We start from the raw sequence: 22095 nt of genomic DNA, 5'->3' as shown, positions 1-22095 counted from the left end.
TTTTGTTTGCTATATTTTCAATTATCATTTCATTTGCTTTTCTAACAATTTTTATATCGAATTTTCGATAAATTGTAAATGTACAATTTCTTGAAACTTGTAAAATGATGTCTTATTAATATTTGAAATGTTAGAGTTCCCCACATTTTGATCACTTTCTAACATACTCCTTCAGAGCATATTTTTATTCAGATCTGTACTAAAGATATTCTCATATAATTTTACAAATCTACATGAGGAATTTTCTTATGTAATAAGAACAGTACCCGCAGTTTTGTATATTTCCTGCAGATACGGTCATTGTACCACTATGCAATGTGACCGCTTAACACCTAAATGTGGGGATCCTCGATGTTACTGTAACTTTAATTAGTAATGTTTTTAATTACTATTAAAATTAAGCTTCATTTATTTTATTTATGAAGCAATTTGAATGATATAATGGAATAATAATTAATAATATAATTTAGATTATCAACATTTGCATAATAGTATAATGTTTATATTCACTCTTATACGTGCAGAGTGAAAGAATCAGTAATAGAGATTTTTAATCGGAGTGAATTTCGTTCATTTAAAGTATCAGAGTAAGAAAAACAATTTACATTGTCTTCTTTAATAAAATATAATATTATAATCGAAGTCAAAGTAATACGCCAAATTTGCAGGGTACAATTTATAACGAAACTATCCTGTATTGTGAATTTTATCATGATATGAAATCTCATCTATGTATTTATAACATACAGGGTGACTATTTTGCCAGTAAACTCGAAGCAGTACCATTGCCTAAACACTCTAGTAATAATTTCGTGTGAATCTCGTTTTTAGCTTACAGACGTTACAAATACAAAAGTCTCCGCTGCAGTAGTTGTCGCTATAGTGTTAGGAGCGAGCAAACGAAATGCGCTTACGTTGTATTAGGTTTTTCAATGATCAAAAAGTATTTTCGTAGAATCGCTTTCATTACGAATTATCGAGATCTTAACGGTTTATTTTGCATTTTGAATTAAGAGAATCAAGAGTCACGGTTCGAGCCTCTCGTCAGTTATCGTCTTTTATAGATACCGTGGTACTGTCAAATGTTGGCACAAGTTTACATCGACACTCTGCCCTGAGCCTATGAAGATTTTAATATATAGACTCCGCAACCAGTATGTTTCAAGTGTGAGAAGTTCTAGATTCTGGAAGAAGGACATATAAATATATTTTATTTATTATTACTGTTTCTGAACCACTTTTACTGTATCTCAAATAAATCGGAGAAATAGTAGCAATCAAATTTCTCACCTTTTTTCTCAATCTTGAACTTAAGATAACTTGAGAGGCATGATATTACCGGATGACTAGTACCATCGGACAGGGGGTGGTTTTACGTGTAAAAATAAGTCGAAAAAAGAAAGAAACAATATTTTTCGGTTTGAGGCTTTGTATACAAGAAAATCGAATTTGAAAATTATTTCAAGCCCGCACGTAGCACAATCATTTTCGTTTATACTTTCATATTTGTTGTCCTTTGTAATATTTACATTCTGTCTTAAATATGACTACCGACTACTCTTATTGTTAGTGTGTTTGTATCGGTCGAATTATAACAATATCTCGTTATAGTGAGACATTGAATATATATAATGTTAATATATGAATATATTAACATGGTGAAAGCGTTAAGAACTTATAGTGGGACTATAACAGCAATAACTAAGTATTATCCAATAATAATAAATGTATTATCTACACATATTATTTCAAATTTGATTTTCTCATAAATGAAGCTTCAAGCAGAAAAATATTACTCTACATTTTCCACTCATTTTCGTATGTAGAATTACCCCTTGCTCGATATTATCATCCGTTCGGTAACACCTTGCATATGTCATCGCAGTAGTTTAGTCATTTCTGATGATTGAACAAAAAATTTTCTGTTTCTACTAGAAAATTAATTTCTGTAACAAAAATTTTAAAATTATTTTGTGCTGCTTAAAAAGGACTTAACATAATAAACCATAAAAGTACAGGTTGAATAATGTATCACTCCGGTCATCTGATTTCAAGATAATTGAATTAATATTTATAGTATGGTATACAAATTGATAACTAACATCAAACACATAAATCCAAAGTCTTTGTAAACCATACTTCAAATACTAATTACATGATCTTGAAATTAATTTCAATATGTATAATATGTATAATAAGAATATGTATATAATTCAACTGAAGGAACTTGAAATGAATTCAATATTTTGTGAAAAAAAGAATAATTTTATAATTTTTACTCTCGTAATGCATTTTTTTCTAAGAAACAATGAAGTTTTGTTTAGAAATTTATTAATCAACATTCCATTTATTATTCTAAATATAATGTTAATTTAAGAAATCAATATAATTAAAACTCGAATTTGTTTTAGAAGTTTTTAAGTTTAATTTGTTATAATACATTTTTTAAACAAAATTTTTCACAAATTTCGATAGCTCAACTAGTAAAGGGTTAATATATTCTTTATAATTCACAAATTCTTCAAATTAGATATACAATAAAATACAAAGTACCTTTTCTAATATAATTTGTTGTGTTTAAGTTTTGTGTTAACATTAGATACTACTGCTGTTTTGTCATTAGTATGTATGGAAAAATTCATGTATGAACAACAACTTTAATGTCAAGTGAAATATCATAGCTTTGTGTTTTCAATTAAGTCAAAAACATATGTATTCTTATAAAACAAATATAACACTAACGTGCGATGTTAGCATGCTTAATTAAGCGCATATTCTATTAAAATGCTTATTTTATAATACATATGTGTACATGTTCCAAGCGTGATGTATACTTATAATTTGTTGACATAAAATTGAAATCGATCATAAAGTTAAATTAAATGATTTCAATAATCAATACATTATTATTGGAAATATAATTATTGTAATAATTATATTACTACAACTTATTATACAACATTATATAACAGAATGACTCAAAATACTCTATTATCATATTTTTGTAAAGACATTACAAAAGATAAAATTTCTGATAATACAATTTGATACCTTTTGTAGTAAGAAAAAGAAGTATAAAAACTGTAAAAAATAAATTATAAATTTAAAATTTAATGATGTAATGATTATAGTATTATTATTATATATATGGCAGTACTATGCTAATATATCATGATGAAAGATTTCTAATTGAAATATTTTAAATATCGTGTCACATTTTAATTTTCATTAGAGGATTAATATGTTTGATTCATTAGCACGATACTACAATTTTCTAATTCATAATAAAATTATTCTTTTAATTTAAAATAATATCATTCAAATTTCTTTAATAAAATTCAGTAACAGTACCAATACCTATCTTTAGTTCATATAGAATTGAATATTTTTGAAAAATGTCTCAAATATTTTAAAACATAAATACATAATTAGGAAGTCACAATACCCACAAATTTCGAACTTAATAAGTCACGTAATATAAAAATTGTATACTACATAAAAATTGACACGCGCACAGTTTTTAAAAAGTAGACTTTTTATTAGAGAAATTGCTAATGATGGTAAACAATAGATCAGATTCATAAAACATTTGTTATAAATAAATTAAATTCTGTAAAAACGCGTTCCCACGAATGTACCTAAATATTATACTACAAGGCGCATTGAGGCTTAATATAATTGTTCTAAATGGATGACTAGAGCACACATTTCAACTGTCGTTTGTTTAATCCCTGTTAAAATCTACGACTGTCCACTTTCCAAACGTATTATTTTTCCTGTTGAGCATTATAAACTGCAGTGAAGAACACACAGTTTCTTGGAAATTGTATTATATGCAAAGTGATGTTCTGTGAAATAAAAATTAGATCTTTGACTTCCAAATAAAAAATAATTTTAAAATATGATACCTAAATAATTAAAATCGAGTTGATCTCCTATTTACTTAATCATAATAGAATCTGATGTTTCTGTTAGAAAAAAAAACATAAATAATAGTTTGTATATTTAAACTGTATGAAACATTTAATGGGAACAATCGTGTCAAATGAAAACAAATTTTTTACGTGGATTTAATTGATTTCTGTAACGTCTTGCTAAGAAAGCTGCAATCACCTGAAAAAATATAAACATGTACAATTTACACTGAATTGATATTACTTTTAACATTGATTAAAACTAGTGAATTATAATATTGATAAAGAGATTTCACAGTGGCAAAGTCATTGATTTCAACTTCATGTTTGCATTTGTACCAATGCAAATTATTAACATTTGACATTGAAGATTTAATAATATAAAGGTACACCTTGATTATCTGAAGAAAGAAATAATATAGCAATGTACTCAGAATGAATCAACAAAATGGGTCATATATTGATTTCTAATTTGTGGTTTGTTCATTCAAATTTCTAGTATGAATACTTTTGATTTGAAATTCGTTTACTTTATATCATCTGTTTTATTAATAATTGTTACTTACAAAGAGATTACATCACTGAAACAATTTTAGTTTATAGTAGGACAAATTATTATAAGAATTATGTTCTGCTCTGTTTTGTAAGAAAAAACTTGACAATTAGAAGGATTATACCTAAAGTTATTGGGGTAAAATGTTACATGTTTATTCAAAAACTATTCGGAACTGTATTAAAATTCATATTAGGATTCTTTAGACGCTTCTATACAACATTTAATACTGCTATTGCACTCCTCAGGGAGGCTAAGCATGCCACCCTTAATTTTTTGGAACAGAATTAGACATTAAATGTTTGCATTTTTGGTAATTTGTCTAAGAATAAAACTTATTTTAAGCATTTTTCAATAGAGCATATAAATTAAAAAATACAATGATAACTGTTTTTAATACTAATGTGATTTTGATATATCAGGATTGTTATTGCATAGAAATAACTTAATATTGTGAAGGATAATTTCTTACAATAGTGTATTAATATGTATACATGTTCTAATGGACTGATTAGATTATAATGGATTGTACTATGTCAATATTGCTGGTTGATAATTGTTTAGTATTGCTACATTGATAATCAGGTCCATTGGACCATGCTTTTTGATGAATCGTTAAATTTACTGCAGTTTTGTTAAAAGTACACTCTTTTTGCACTTTTAAGAAATGTTCCATATGATTTATAAAGTCAAACATTTATACAAATATATCTGTAAAATGATCTGCCTCACTTTGTCAAACAAAGTTTCTTGATTTATGGTTTTATAGTCTCTTCACTCATTGGATCTCAATTTAAAAATTGTTGGAAAGCTTTATTAAAAATAAAGTAATGGTGGAACTCTTGTAAGAAGAGAGAAGAATATGAAAGAAAGAATCTATCTGTGTATTTCCATCACTTTGCAGTTGTTGTCAAAACATAGAGAAGCAAGCACAAGAGAATAAATAAATGTTTGAAAATAATACAAGTTAATTAATAGTAATGTAAAAAACTGCAGTAGGGGAACCTAGATTTTGTCTGAAGATAATGATTATAAATATTAATTATTATAATTTGTTTAAAATATCTAGAAAATTGTCATACAATTGATTTGCCTCATTTTATCAATGTATCAAAAAGCATATGAATTACTGAAACAAGCTATTTACGTTACCGAAACTGAAAATAGTTTTTAACTCTAACATTGATATTTGCTGGTGCAACCTACTTTGATATCTTATTCAATTTGAGGAGTGTTCTATAATATGGTCTATATGATCTTAAAATCTATAAAATTTCTTCAAAGATCCTATATAGCAATGGCAGGTATAGTAACTTTTTTTAAAACTGTTTAAAGAAGATCACTATTATATGTTCGTTCAATATTGTATTTAAAATTTTTTTAAATTTTGAAATTTTATCCAGCTAATGACATTCATTTAAAACGAGGAAACATTAAATATTTGTTTAAACTTGAAATAATTATTTAGTTGGTTATTTTTTATTTTCACTATAAGATCCATAGTTTTTCATCTGATGTCAGTTCAACAGATTATTATAATTTACAATTTATGGAATAAAATTTAGCGTTATTTTTTCAAACAGAATTTTTGAAATTTTTAGTTTATAGAAAACTGTTTATATATTCTTAAAGTCTACAATAGATTCAAATTTCAGCCAAGTCCAGCTTGTTATTCTAAAGTGTGCATAGTCCAAAATATCATGAAATGACACAATTAAGAAGTGACTTCCATTTATCAAAACTGTAATACACAAAATTTATTTATAAATACTATGTATTAGTACAAATGCTTGAAAATATGTTTCCTTATTTTTGTTAAAAATTTACTACAAAATTCATGTTTGAAATCAGCAACTACACTGCTATGACTTCTCCTTATAGTCAACAGTTATATAGTCTGTAACTGTTGTATGCTATACATAAAATATGTATGAAAGACATAAAAAGTGTGTTCTTAAATTTAAATATGATAATGTATAAAATAGAAGATCACAATATGAAACCACCCACCATCTATTAGGAGGATCATATGAGGTGACAGAGGACATAATGAAGGTGTTAGACTAGAGGAAAGCACTAGGATTAGCTCGTGGATCTTTCTGATTCCTGTATCGCACGGTCAACCAAACACCAATGAACTGTAACGAGTACACAAGTTAAGATCAGCTAAATAACACTTTTCGTTCCAACAATGTAAAAAAACACTTCACAAATATAATGTATTTTTTAAGCAGCATATCAAATTTTTGACTGCGCTTTTAACATGAATGCACAGACTGGACTATTTAAATAGAAATAATTAAATATGTCTGTTACTTATGGATATTTATGAGAAAACTCTTCACAATAAAGTAAAATTGTTCAAGAAATAAACAATAATATGAAAATAAATTTACTCAAAATGATGTTTCCCTTAATAGAACCATATATATTTTATGTAAATAAATTAATTCTCCTCGTTCTTTTGTGTATAAAGATATTTGGGAAAGATGTTTAAAAAATGCATGTCATGAAATATTTTTAAATAAGGCTATGCTTTATTCAGGGTGTTCAATTGTTTAGTTATTATATAACAAACATTTTGTGAACCATTTTCCTTTATTTTTTATTTGAAATATTTCATGAAGTACTTATTTTCCGAATATCTTTCTCTAATACTTTTATATGTTGTGAAACAAAAAAACATCAGTCTATTCAAACAAAATGTACGACACTGTAAAAAAATATTAATGATCTTGAAATTTCAAGAAAAATGCTTTTAGAAAAATTTGTCTCCCATCATATTTATTTTTTTAACCAATTTAATATTAGATTTGTTATATTAGATTCTTGTATAACACAGTAAATGAATTGCGACAAACCTCGTATAGCGCGGTAAGTAAATTATGTAGTAACCATAAGTATTTGTTTTCTCTCTCCCTTTCTTATGTTTTATGATTAATCCATATATCCATTACTTGTAAACATTCTGAATTTTGTGAAATGCAGAATATAATTTTCATGTAGTAAAGAGATATGTTTTATATCCATAAATAACAGCAGATGGTTCTCATTTAGATGGTCCATTCTATCTATGATTTAAGAAATATCATAAAAAATAAAAAATTATTCAACAAATTTTACCTCTGTGAAACTAAAGAACAATCCAATGCTGCCACATAATTTAAATGCATAATCAATTGTAGATTCTAATTTTTCCATACATGATAGGCACATGCAATCATTGTCTGTAGAGTAAGGGCAACAAATTTTCTGAAAAAGTGAAAAGAAATTGCAGAAACTATTATTTGTAATATGTATATATGATTTAAAATAAATATACATACATTTACATCTTTACAAGACAGCGGATCTTTATCATCTAGAATTGTGTTTACAGTATTATTAAATCCACAACAAGTAAAAGTAGTCTGTACCGTTGCTTTCAAATCATCTTCAACACGTCTCCAACCCTATAAATGAGAATAAAGATATTTTTCATTGTAGATGGGAAATACACATTTGAAGATAATAATATTACCTGTTCTGCTAATTGTTCTTGTTGTTTAGCATTAACAGCAAGACAAGCACAAGCAATACTGAATTGAATCAGGAATAACAGAAACAAAATAAGCATATACTATACAAATAGTATTAAGGATTATATTAAAATATATAATATTTTTAAACTATTGATAAAAATTGTGTGTGTGTAAATTAAAATGTTTTAGTATATTTACATGGTTTTGAAACTTGATGGTGTTGTTTCATGTAGGTTTTTAAATTTATTAAAATATCTATGTCATTAGAACCAATCGATTTTCTTATAAGTGTACTCATAAAAATATTTTACAAAAATTAAATTACTAGCTTACAAATGAATCCCATTAAATGTGCCATCTCAAGGCACTTCAGCTTTTTATAATGTATATTTTTAACTCAATACTTTTACAATACTAGATCATTTGGACGAAAAATTTCTTCAAAAAAAAAAAACATCTTTTCAAATACATACTGTATTTCTGTATAGCATTATTTACATTTGAATGTCATATCTAAAAATTGATGATGAAAATGATAAAATTTGACTAGAATAAAATAATGTTATATGTATATAAAATCCCAAATTGACAGATATTTACTTTGTGTACAGGATATTTTAAATATTAATGCCTAAATTTTAAGAAACACTATTGGTCTCTCAAATAAAATATAGTTTCTATTTATATAAACATAGATTTAAATACAGATTGACATTAATCATTATTCAAATAATCTATACAAAAGTAAAATAATGAACTGACCTTTGATTAATCACAATAACACATATTAGAACAATGTAATGAATTAGAACAACATCCTGGTGTGTCCCTGGGTTAGATTTAAAGATATAACAATCCTTTAAAGCACTTACAAGACATGAACTCTAATACTTGGAACTTTTAAATAGTTTAAATAGTAATATTATAAAATAACAAGTATATCTGCAAATTATTGAGTATTTCAATTTTGTACACTGTGGTTCGAACAAATATTGGGAACATCTCTTAAAATACAAAAAACTTGCATGGCATTTAACATGTTAAAATTTAAAATAACTCATAATATAACAAACTACATGTTTGTTATATTATATAACAAGTTTTTATTATAAACACATTTTTAAGAGGTATATTGTAATATAGAATTTTGTGTGGAATTTATCTACATGATCACCTAGTTCATCAAATATGTTGTGTTAAATCCTGTATATTTGATATATAATTGTTATCTTTGAACATTTATGAATCTGCACAAGGATACATACCAAATATTGTACTAAACTAAGCAGAAGATACAGAGAATATTTGTTCTTTGTCATAAATTAGCTAAAGTATTTTTATTTGATAGCTCAAAAACTGTTGACATTTGTTCATTAACATCCTTTTTTACTTTCCTTGATAAATAGTATACATGTACAAAGTTTATTTTTATACATTATCATATCATATATAATTATAATAAAAAATTAAACAATGTTTAAATTAATAATAGTTTTTCAAGTACCATTAAAATAGAAAATGATTTTACATTGATATAAATTTTTAAAAGGATACAAAGAATAATAAAACCTGATGATGTTTAACAGCACCAATGAGACCAAGTATTGAAATTAAAATTAGAATCACACCACAAGCTAAAATGCCTCCAATTATAGGAAGATTTGTAACTAATGCAGAAGCTCTTCCATAAACAGCAACACCTATTAGAATAAATGCAACAACCTATAATGTTAAAAAGATGTCTTTGTATTATTGTCCATTGTTCAAAAACACACTATTTGTAGCTTTCAATTGTGCTTTTTAAACACACTAAAATATTGTACTTAAATGCTGAAATTGTTAAATATTAACATAAAACAACCTTTTAAATAATTAGTTTAATTAAATAATTAAACTAATTGACTATGATCATTTACGATAATACTATATATACCATAATATTTGAATACATACAAAATTCTATTCCCTAAAATGTATTAGTTTATATTTACTTAACGAGTACAAGGTAAATGATTCTTTAATAATGAAAAATAGTAATAAAATTGAATAAGTACTTTAATTGTTTTGTATGTACTACAAATTGTATATAGTAAATAAACTTTATTCGGAAAATATGATCTTAGAAAGTACAATCTCACAAATTTCTGTTCGGAGTGTATCGGGAAGTTTTGCTTACAATATAAAGGATGTTTAGCGCCGTTAATGCGTTTTTCGAGCAAGTAAAGCCGCCACACATCTTCGTATATAGGCTTAGCTCTCTTCAGTGCGTTATCCTCAAAAATTCGTCTATTAATTGAATCACAGTATTTTGTAATATCGTGCACTTTATTGTTAATATAACGAATTAACAAGAGGAACGCATGTGCGTCAACCGATCAACGCTGATGGCAGACAATTTGTAACTGCTCGTACTGCGCACCTCGGTGCTGCTTGGTGCATTCAAACGAGTTCGATCTTCCGAGATTCAGCACCGGGCGCGAAAAACAAATCTCAGAAATTGTATACACAATTTATTATGCGAACATATTACTATTTATGTTAAGTTGTAGAAATTAATTATTCAAAATTACCTTTTTTGACCTTGTTTTTAATTTTATGGAATCGAATTTTAGTCATTTATAAGCAATTGTAATGATGGTCTACAAAATTTATTTCTACAAAAATTTAAATAATAGGTAATTCAGAACATATAAATTGGATAAATGTTGGTGAGATTGTGATTACCGATAATGATAAATAATTAAACATAATTTAATAAATAATCGCTTTGATTGTAATTTAGTAATAAAATATGTTTTCAACATTACTACAATGATTATTGTAGGTATACTTATTTTTAGATTGAAAAATGTAATCGTGATAATATAATACAAGTGGCAAGTGACAATATTAACTGATATAATCCGATTGAAAATGATACGATACTCAATTTTTTAAAATAATCCGAACTAAGATTTAATGTAGCATGTTCTTCGTTCTTTCAAAGAATGCTTAGTTTCCGCGATAAAAAAAAATATAACCATCATAAATACATCGCGATAACAAGATTCAAGATTAAATAGTCTCCACATGGAGTACAAGATCAAACAAGATAACATATTAGGCGTGTTTCTTCCGCCGTAAGGTATAAAATTTATAAAAATATTTGGATATCACTTAAATTCTCACCACTCAATGTCATATGTTACAAACATCACACACATTTCCAATACACATGTTAATTGAACTTCTTTTGCAATCAGCAATTCCGCATCACAAAATTTGCAATTATTTAATGTGGTAAAGTATCGACTTCAATTAAACATCTCTTCTGCCGTTTCTTTCTTAGAGAAGTTTTATTAATATGATAATAGTGTTTTATATTTATTAAAAATTAAACATAAAAGTCGTTAGATATGTAGAAAATAGATAATTCTATTTTCACGTTGATAACAACACGACAACTTCTATACATGTTACGAAGTTAAATTGAAATCGTGCAATATTATTTAGTTCTATGTTAAATGTTATGTACGGAAGAATTCATGTAGGATGTGTCGCTTTATTTATGAAAAAAAAAAGAAACGAACGGAAACTCTTTAATATTTGTGAATTTAACAGTCATATTTTACTCCGATATTGACTTGACATTCTTTGAATAAATGTACGCGAAATGTGTATATAATGTAATTGACTAGTAAAATATGTTCGGAGTAACTAAATGTGCATATACGATAGATAACAATATTTGGACATACAATTACAACTTTGAAGATTCTATTGTTTTGTTTTCCTTGCATAGATATAAGTCTACCGTAGAAAATGTTGATCTTATTTTTGCACCGAAACACTCACTAAATATTACTTCTGCTTGTATACTTTTTGTGCATTTGAATTGTTTTCTCTAATTTGAATTTCTGATTTTCGTGATTTTTCTGAGAAATTCATTTTGCATAACTACTCTTTCCTGAATTCTTTGACACAGTTCAGAACGAATGTTACAAACATAAAAAGAAAGTATTCCATCGAAATAGTTGTTCTCGACAAGCAAATTCTTTTGGACAATTTCTTCGAACAATATTTGAACTTTTTTTATTTCTTGAGTTATGGTAAATAATAGATGCCTTACTGAATTGTATAACTTTTCTTATGCTACTTTCAAATTTCCTGGAATAATGTATTTCCGCTGTTCTGCATAATATTGTTAGATGTTGATTAAATGATATCTAATCAAAGAATTGACTTAATGTTTGCATTTAATGTAACAGACAGTTGTTTCTACCGTCTACTTTACACAGTGCGAATATTTTCGTGCTTCACGTGATTCGTAATACTGCAACTGGTTCATAAACACTAATTCTGTTATCGGATTCTTTTTAAAATTTTACTTCTGTAACCTTGATTGTCTATCTTATTGTAATTCTAATACTGCTCGAAGAACTTGAGTCTAATACATAAACCTCGCTTATATTAATTGCTTTCGTGGTAAACATTTAAGAATGGCCAGTAGAGTATGGTGTGATGAAATAGTAAACAATAAACTTATTCCATTTTTCTTTCTCGAAATTATTCAACGATATTCAAATATTAATGAACACATACGTACGTCTAAATCTCATGTTATTTCTTTCATTGTTTTATTCATTTAACATACGAATTCCGTGATTTATAATTACAGTAATTTATACGAAAGTGTCAATGATAATATCTGTTGTCTATGGGAATTGTGTTCTTAAACTTCTCTGTAACGATCTGTCTTTACCTTATCTTTATACGCATAAGTACTTGCACATCTTTCGTGCAGCAGTATTATTGAAATTTCATACTGTTGAAATACCGTGCGTGAGAATCAATATGTAAGTATGGTAGATATTACAATGCATGTTTTTTGTGTTTTTGTAAAGTTTCATCGATATCTTTGTTCCTTAGTAATAAAAGTTAAAATAGATTTACGGAATGGATATTCATCGCTCAATTCGTTCATAATTACATCTGAATATAGAATTGAAATACGTTTGTGAATTGCTTATTAAATTTCAATGTATTCGATTATTTACTTAATTAAAGAAAATTTAATTTCTCGACCACTTAAATGGAAACATCAAAATAACTTCCTTACACATTGAAGTGTGGGAATGAAATTTTCGCCAAGGAGGGCTTCGAGATTTTTAGTTTATCGATGTCCTTTCTTCTATACATAGAAGGTACGTAGGAGTTACCATTTAAATAATTTATTCCGTATATTGTTTTGAAAAATAATTATATCGTATTCAAGGGGGTTCCAAATTATACTTAGTTATAATATTTTTTGTATTCGATATTCGAAAAAGTGGAAAAGGAAAACGAATGTACGTTCAATTTCTAAAATTAAATATTTTGCGCTTAAGTTGTACGAAAGCTATAGTAATACTAATAAAATGGAAGAATTTAAAATTAATCAGAATATTTCAATCTATTGAAATTAGTTATCTTTCCGTACTTATTCTATAATATTGTTTAATTCCACACGGAAAAGATAACTGCAGAGTGTAGAATTTTATTTTTAGGATCTTTTTTCTCTCTCACTTCTTTATTTTCTTCCCTCTTCGGTTTTTTCTTATGCTTTTCATGTTCCAGAAATATCAAAAATTTGTATTAGTACCGAAGTGGGGATTACTTGAAATTTGATTGTGATAACAGACTCGCTGATAAACTGACATATAAAATGTAGTACACCGTGGTTATACTCCCATTCGATCTATAATGTGTTAAAAAGAAGCACGAAGATCATCAGCGGAGAGACCCGTTTTCCTTTCTGGTGGCATCGTCACGTTCCATTGCTATCTCTGTAAGCATCGTATAAACTAAAGTTGCACTTAATCAGGGTTTAATAAAAATTTTCCTTAGACCTTATAATTGCTTTGATTTCAGTATCGTGAGTGTAGTTTGAAAAGATCTCAAGTAGAATTTCCTTTTAATCTCTCTATTCTCAGTATCTCGAGTATAAATGACTCTTCTTTACGGGAAATTTAAAATACTCAGTTAACGTAACATGATCGCGTAATTGACAGCTGTACAAGTGCTACTATTTCGCAAAATGTAACCGAATGTAATTGTAACTTACAGAACAATTTCGCGTTGATACAAATATTTTTGAAATTATTTTAATCTAGTGAAAGAAGAAATAACAAATATGGACGAATCCCGCTTAAAACGTTGGCCACAATATTTAGCAGCGATTACAGGTAATTTCAGAAAGAATATTCGTCAAAGAAAAAATTCTCGGTGCTTTCACAAAAACTAAACTTTGAAATGGAAACGAAATTGTAAGCTGATTGTCCTTCGAATCAACTTTCCACAATTGTGTAACGTTCCGAAATTGTGAAGTGTGATATCCTTACTCGGGAAAATATTCATTGTAAATGTTTGTTCTACATTTTCGATACATTTTTGTACGAAGATTTACTATTTTTCTAATTATACTTATACTCGGGAATTACACCAATATGTGTATGAATAAATATTTAACCGTTTGAGTGCCAAGGAGCGATTCTGCGCTTTTTCTATTACGCTCGAAAAATGTCAGTGTTTCGGGCTGCGAAGCCGACAACCGGCACACCCTCGACATTTGTCGATCTGCGACTTTACGGCTACCATTCCGTTTTAGGTAAAAATATAATGACAGCTGACAAAAGAACGAATTTTAATTTCAATCTAACATTTGCATGCAAATGTTATCAAAATGTTATTCAAATATTAACATTTGGATGCAAATGTTATTAATATATTAATATTTGGATACAAATTTTATTAAAATCAGTTTTAACTCGTGTTATTAAAATGTCCAGAAATGCTTGTCAAAGCACGATGCATGCAAACCTTTTTTGCATGCTACACAAATCTAAACGTTCCAATAGCACTGTTTTTCGAATTGTGCCCTCGTAATTTTTCTAATCCGTACACCTTTTTCCCTTTATGTTGAATTCATCTTCCCTTGTTCGTAACCATTCATGTCCCATGTTAGACATTAAATTCGATGTGTATTGGAGTCGTGACATGCTTCCTTTCCTACAGTTTCCTTATGCAACAAATACATATTTAATACAATTCTTGAAAACATGTTGGAGGTCATTTTTTCCCAGTAGTTTAGCGTACTACGTTCATGTAGATATGTATATAACACTTTCTCCGACTCGTCCACAACACCCATAAGATTATTATACAAATTAATAAGATGTGGTTTTGTTTTTTGTCTTTCTTTTCCACGGCGTTTTTGAGTTACTGTTACATTCGCTGCCAATGCGTGTATAGAAATTAACAAAACGGGGATCTTCGAACTCCTTCTTTCACGATGTCCACATAGAAGTACCTCGTCGTTGCGAAAATATTTCGTTTCTTCAGAAATAATTAGGAAAAATTCATTGCCAATTATACAGTTAATTCTTCACGTTGCAGTTTCCTTGTAATGATGTCGACGTACCACAAATTCCTTTAAAAGGTTCCAGATTTGGAAAAGTATCCTCCTCTGTCCATTCTTCAAATATGGGCTCATCAGCCTCCATCTCCGAATCTTCACTTTCCCTTGAAACATTATATTTTTTATTCAGTCTTCTTCTAAGTCTAATCACATCACTCAATTCAAAAATGTTGTTGTTATCACTGAATTCATTTTCGTCGCAAGTGTTGTTTAGTGCATCCGATAAATCATCAAACAACGATTCACTTTGACCTTCATTTTCTTTACATCTCTGCGCCATTTTACTACTTCTATACAATTAGGGTCTATTTCATAAAATAATTTTTGTTATAAAGTAGCAGATTGAAATGATTTTTAAAAAGCTGTTTCCTTACAAATAAAACACGAATTTAGAAATAGCAAAATGTACAACAATAAAACATTTTATAAGGTACGGTAGACGATCGGCACAAATCTACCGATGTACTGACTATACTGACTGATTGTATTTACATCCTTGGAATCTCAACATTCGGTTATTTTGTATATCATTTGTCATAAGAATGGTAACGTAATAAAAACATTTGTCTCTGATTGCTTAAGTCATCGATTCAGTCGAAAAAGCATGAAAACGAGATATCCCATGATCCGGCTACAAATGTCTTCAGTTCCAAGATAGTGACTGGATACCAATTTACCAGTCTTGAACTTATCAGTTTTTAAAAATATTTCTGCATATTTTTTTCCTTCCTGAGCTATCATTGCTCAAAGGGAATTAGTGAAAAAGAGATTAAAATATTCGATCGATCTATCTCGATTAGATAAACGGTACTGCGGCCCCGACAAAATAGGAAACTACGAATTGGAATAAATTGCCTTGGTTTCGAATTAATTGGAATAAATTATTTATTTTTCCTAATCGTAATGTATTGCGAAATGTCACCAGTATTATGAATATTAATATCAGAAAATAGACGTCAATGACATTAATCCTTCTTTTAAAAATAACATCACTCTCATCACTGTCGTAACTCGAATTCTCTGTTATGCTCGATTAGCTCTGTTATGTTTCAATCTCGAATACTCGTTTTACATTTAAAAACCATCGAATTGCTGAGAGGCATCAAATAAAAATAAAATAAAATTATATTGTAGATTACATAAAAAATTAAACAAAACTTTACTGTACATACCTTTTGTATGTGCAATAAAATATATAAATAATATTTTTATATTATTTATACACGCTGATGTCTGTGCTTACGCTCAGAAGGATGTCGGAACGACACTGAAGTGAAAGCATTATATCTTACCGTATAAGAGTCGAAAACAGCGCTCCTCTGCATTTATAATCGACGAATAAGACAAGCGCTATCGCGTCGCTTGGTATTTTAGTGAAAAAGCGCTTGGCAAGTTTGAGCGAAGAAATAGCAAAGACGCGTGGCACTGAAACGGTTAAACGAAAACGACGTTTCGATTGATGATTCCTAATGCGTATTCTTAACAAATACTGCTTTACTTAAATTCGTATAAAATACATTGAAATTGATGACTCGGCTGCTGAGACATATAAAAGTTTTAGTACCTATTTATTTTTAGTCGTTCAGAAACCTTTACATTTTTCTTTTTTCAAATATAGCCACCTTATCTATGGCATCATCGGGCTCTCACATAGGCTGGACATCACCCATATTACCGAAAATGAAGTCACCAGACTCTCATCTGGTAATATCATCAGATGATGCCTCATGGATCGCTTCATTCGCACTCCTTGGTTCGATACCTGGCAACGTTATTGCGGCACTCCTGGTAGATTGGGTCGGTCGTAAGGTCTGTCTTCTGATAGCAGGGGTACCACTCACGGTTAGCTGGGTTTTAATCATCGTAGCCTGGAAACCTTACATCCTCTACATCGCGAGATTCATCGGTGGAGTTGGCCTCGGTGTGGCCTATGTTGCTTGTCCTATGTACATCGGCGAGATCGCCGATAAGGAAATCAGAGGATCATTGGGTTCATTTATCAAATTGATGGTAACCTTTGGAGAGCTATATTCTCACGCTATTGGTCCGTTCGTGGCGTACGAATACCTGGCTTACAGTTGCCTTATAATTCCAATCATCTTCTTTCTATCATTTACTTGGATGCCAGAGTCTCCATATTATTTACTCATGAAGAATCGCGAAGCCGAGGCTAGGAACAACCTGAGGCTTTTCAAAAGATACGCCACGGAGGATCAATTGGAAGAGGATATCGATCAAATGCAGAAGACCGTAATCCGCGATCTTAGCGACAAAGGACACTTTTGGGATCTCTTCATGACGCCCGGCAACCGAAGAGCAGTAATGATCGGTTTTGGTCTCCAAGTGGTCCTTCAATTCAGTGGATTGGCCGCTATAGAATCGTATACGCAAGAAATTCTCGAAGCAGCCGACACAGATTTGTCTGCCGGAAATGCGGTTATCATTCTAAGCCTCTTTCAGCTTGTTGCTGGCCTTGGAGCGGCTGCCTTAGTGGACAGATTGGGAAGGAGACCTCTGCTCTTGCTTACAACTTTACTTGACGGATTGACTTTGACCATCACTGCATTGTTTTACCTTTTGAAATATAAAATATTCGTGAACATGTCGCAATTCGGTTGGATCCTACATAGCTCTGTAATATTGTACGAAATCTTCGTTGCGTTAGGTCTGAATCCATTATCTTACATGATGCTCGGAGAACTTTTCTCGACAAACGTGAAAGGAGCTGCCGTGTCCATGGCGAATATGTGGGCTTCCCTTCTAGCATTTATTGTTTCGAAAATGTATCAAGTGATTTCCGATACATGCGGAGTTTATGTCTCCTTTGGTTGGTTCGCGATTAGCTGCTTTCTTGGTATGATCTTTATTTTCTTTATAGTACCGGAAACCAAAGGCAAATCGTTGATGGAAATACAGGAGGAGCTCCATCTCAAGAAAAGTTGGCAAAGCAATAGGAAAATAAAAAAGGAACGGGAAATCCATGTAAGTACGATAACTTAGATCGGACAAATTGTGAAATTGAAAAGCTTTTTAAAAGAGGGACCTACAAGTACGATCGTTCGGTAAATCGTCTTTAATTAATCGTTAATCGCGATCTATCTAAATATGTTTTCCCAAATTTTCATTCTGATGTTCCGCCTGTTAAAATTACACCGGTAATTATTTCGAAATCGTGTACAGTGAATTCAAAACGGACAGCTATTATGTTGTTTGCACGTGGCTAATTATCTTCAATTTGGTTTTCTAAATAACAAGAATCTTCTAAACGTAATTAACTTTTCATAAAATCATTTTCTCTTACGATGAAACCTTTATCCAGAAAGTTACTCAATTATGGTCTTGATTTGTTTCAATAATAGTTCTTTTTTAATCGATGGAATGTGTTACTATTTAAACACACGATGAAGTCGGAATGAAAAATCGTGAATGCTTCATTACAGAATGAAACACAAATCAAAAACGAGAATGTTTTAAAGAAAGAAAGCTTAATTGTCGCATATCTTCATTATATTTGAATACTTACTTCGGTTATTCAAACGAAGCTTTTGAAGCTTCGAAGCTTTTCTTTTCACGAAATAACGTAGAAAGTTGGTTAAAAGTGAAATTCATTATTTCATGATACGGAAAACATGATACAAAGGACCGGTGTCAATTTTCATGTCTTAATGCTCCATGTATTATTAGGAATGTTTTCCAAAGTACTTTTGCTTTTTGAACGTTTTAAAGCAAGAAGTTTTTTCTTCAGTTGATGGAAATTAAGATTTCGAATCAGGAGTAGAACGAACAGTTAATCTACAATAGAATCTTCGATATGAAAATTGGCATCCTGCATTTGTAATTGATTTTTAATGTAGGGTTATACTTTTTTGAATTTTACTATCGCTAATTATACACCCGGTATTTTTTATCTCCCGGTGTAAGTAATATTAAACGTTCACAAAACTTTCTAATGAAAATGGATCGATAAAATTTATAGTTTTGCGCTCTCATTATTCGCTTCGAAAAATATTTTTGTAGTCGATAGAAACGTCCTTTGACCGCCACTTCTTCAAATGAAAAAGTTGTTCAAAATATCGCCCCGTTTACAATATTTAAAAATTTACAAAATCCAAGAACTCGAGAACTTTGCTAAAATATGTACATAATTATAATGAACAATCGGTGGCTGTCAAATTGACCAAAATGTTGAGTCCCCGTAATATTTGTTAACAGAAAAACGAAATCTCGTGTGTTGAACGAAATTAAACTTGGATTATATGCGTGTCGATGGATTATTATAATCGAACAGAATAGAATGTTCCGTATCTTTGTATCGAAGCGGTAATGTTCGCATGTTTAACGTCGAAACGTGAACTTATTACATTTTTTTTTTTACTCTAAGTTGTCATTCGAATATAAAACGAAATTTGCTTCGGTGAAACCACGGTACTTTTGAATGAGTTCTCGATTAAAAGAGTAATCGTTTTCTCTTTGTTCAGACAAAGAGGTGAACGTAGATTTTGCATTTGAAGTATTGTGGGAAATAACGTAAGTGCTAAGAAGCAAATTTTTCAAGACAAAGAAAAAATCCTTCCGATTTATAATTATTTGCAAATTTGCTTTTCTTTGTAACTTAAATGTGTCGATTTTGTAGAAAATTTAGTACGTTTTAATTTGAAACCTAAAGAGTAGAAAATAAGTAAAGTCTCACAACGAATCAAAAAACAAAAATAAATCATTAACAGTTGAGCTCGCACCTACGGTATTTTCGACAGAATTCACACGTGACGTGTGTAGTGTTATTTTGCACTGTCATAAACTAGTACATAAATGACATTACACTTAAAATACATACCATAATATTGCAATTGGAAAATAGAATATTTTTTTATCAAAAAGTAAAATTTTTAAAATTTTTACACTTACACTACTCTTCACAAAAGTACCACACTTGTTCAAAATAATCGTAGAAAAATTGTTCTGCACGAGAGTAACGTAAAAACATGCAAAAGAATACAGATTAAATTTTGCAACGTGCGTATCGATATTTTGACCAATCTCATTGGTCATCTCAACGTTCACCGAAGTAATTTTCTCAGAAACTATTCTTAGAAACCATGCGGTAGCATGTGTACGGTAGTTAGGACGCCGATTACGGAAAGAGCAAACTCGCATGACCACCTTCTTTCCCTTTTAGGCAGGGTTAAACGTCGAGACTGATAGATATTAGATTAATCGTAAACTATATATTTATTCATCGTCAAATAACATCGCAGACTGAGGAAAGTAGAACTGATTTTAATGTTATAAGAAATTTGTAGATTTTAACGTCACTTAATGACGTATTCAATCCGTGGATCACCACGCATTCTAATTAACTGGTCAGAATTAGTCTAATGTGAATGGATAATTATTTTGAAAACGAGAAAAAGGATGTAAGAAAATTCAAAAAATTTAATTATTCGTAAATTCTTATATCGCATTGAATATGCTTCGAATAAAAAGAAAAGTGAAACGACGTAAGTGAATATTAAAATACGTGGTTTTTAAAGTGTTAGGCAGTCTGCGGATTGAATATTGAAACTTTAGTGGTTGAACATTCTTTCCTCGCGACGAGTCTGGTGATTAGAAAGATCTACCATCCCTTTCAGGCAGGGTGCAAGAAATAATTAATAACACGATTACGATTAAACGTTATCAACAAGCGCCGCGTATGATCGCGGGTGTTTAGAGTTGCGCGCCCTAATGGTCCTGATACAAGAAAGATTTAGGTGAGCACCGTAGCATGACTAACTACATAGTTATAAGTAGGTAAATACATACCCACGTTATATATACACATATACATATACATATATAACGCATCGATCAAAGTTGCGAAGTGAAAAAAACTTAATCTTGTTATCAATGAATAATATCGCGACGAATTTTAACGATTTGTAATCGAAGCAGGATGTACCAATTGTATTGAAATATCAAATGTACATTCACGCAATTGCATGACTCTCTAAGCGTCCCTTTTAGGCAGGGTGTAATTGTATTTTTGTACAGATTTCTACCATGTAGAAGTTAGCAATTTTTGTTGATAATAAAACTTACATCGTTTAAATAAAATTTAAAGCAAATCACATTTCTTTTACTTTTAATACCTCCCCTGTTTCCACTTACTCATTCGATACGTTCCACTGTAGCTTTTATGCTGCTGTTGCTCTGCTTCATTTCCTTCTGTGTTCCTTGATCGGACTTACCATTTTAAAGCACTTAGAACGTAAAAAGAGTAGCAGAAGGGTTGGGGAGCGGCGTTTTTTCCCGGCACTGCTAGTGGATTCATCAATGTGGCATCACTAGCTCGCTCCGGCATGTACATCGGAATATTGAGACATCGGTGAGAGAAACCCCGTACATATACCGATCGGATCTGGTGCGAGCACTTGCGGAAGCGGGCGGCGGCCAGTGTCCTCTGGTGGTAAGTTTGCGAACTATCGCTAGTCATACCGATTCGAGTCGTGGATGGTGCTCTCTCCTAGCACAATAGAGTGCGCTGACTGTTCCAGTTCCGCCTGAACAAATAGTCAAACCTAGAGGAGAGGCATTGTCTGCTGATTTAAATATAAGTGTTATGTTTAACAAAAAGCGGGAATCTGCAATTTCGTTGATTTCATTATTTCTCGGTAACGATACATCGATCGACTT

The 22095-nt window shown here is 30.0% G+C and overlaps 2 protein-coding genes across 7 annotated transcripts; one reads left to right on the top strand and one right to left on the bottom strand.

The window, feature by feature from the left end:
* Window positions 1-595: 595 nt before the first annotated feature.
* On the bottom strand, window positions 596-10483 carry Tsp97e (Tetraspanin 97E). Of its 6 annotated transcripts, XR_012991205.1 has the most exons (9): window positions 10165-10467; window positions 9543-9710; window positions 7988-8086; window positions 7794-7919; window positions 7591-7719; window positions 6478-6605; window positions 4065-4113; window positions 1291-1946; window positions 596-1184 (listed from the first exon to the last, which is right to left on the bottom strand). XR_012991205.1 is itself a non-coding variant. In XM_076305157.1 (7 exons), exons 1-7 carry the CDS (start codon window positions 10222-10224, stop codon window positions 3787-3789), a joined length of 693 nt encoding a protein of 230 aa, XP_076161272.1. In that variant the 5' UTR covers window positions 10225-10483; the 3' UTR covers window positions 3369-3786. The 6 variants fall into 6 exon arrangements, 1 of the variants encoding a protein (XP_076161272.1); XR_012991204.1 differs by lacking the exon at window positions 6478-6605 and having other exon boundaries at window positions 10165-10483; XR_012991206.1 differs by lacking the exon at window positions 4065-4113 and having other exon boundaries at window positions 10165-10468.
* Window positions 10484-13775: 3292 nt separating this feature from the next.
* Window positions 13776-18423, top strand: LOC143154816 (facilitated trehalose transporter Tret1). Its single transcript, XM_076326806.1, has 3 exons — window positions 13776-13794; window positions 14120-14191; window positions 17042-18423. The coding sequence occupies exons 2-3, from the start codon at window positions 14140-14142 to the stop codon at window positions 18421-18423; spliced, it is 1434 nt and encodes a 477-aa protein (XP_076182921.1). The 5' UTR covers window positions 13776-13794; window positions 14120-14139.
* The last annotated feature ends 3672 nt before the right edge of the window (window positions 18424-22095 follow it).

This window comes from Ptiloglossa arizonensis, chromosome 2 (assembly GCF_051014685.1).
Source record: "Ptiloglossa arizonensis isolate GNS036 chromosome 2, iyPtiAriz1_principal, whole genome shotgun sequence".
NCBI lineage: Eukaryota > Metazoa > Arthropoda > Insecta > Hymenoptera > Colletidae > Ptiloglossa > Ptiloglossa arizonensis.
Note: the sequence above shows the minus strand (reverse complement) of the source record. Positions and strands in the feature narration are given on the sequence as shown.

Bases quoted from the DNA above. Each gene is read 5' to 3' on its own strand.
- LOC143154816 (XM_076326806.1), top strand. From the start codon at position 14,140: ATGGACGAATCCCGCTTAAAACGTTGGCCACAATATTTAGCAGCGATT. The intron at 14,192-17,041 runs GTAATTTCAGAA...TTTCAAATATAG, and splicing joins ATATTTAGCAGCGATTACAG to CCACCTTATCTATGGCATCA.
- Tsp97e (XM_076305157.1), bottom strand. From the start codon at position 10,224: ATGTGTGGCGGCTTTACTTGCTCGAAAAACGCATTAACGGCGCTAAAC. The intron at 7,920-7,987 runs GTAATATTATTA...TCTCATTTATAG, and splicing joins AAGAACAATTAGCAGAACAG to GGTTGGAGACGTGTTGAAGA. The intron at 7,720-7,793 runs GTATGTATATTT...TCACTTTTTCAG, and splicing joins TGTCTTGTAAAGATGTAAAT to AAAATTTGTTGCCCTTACTC.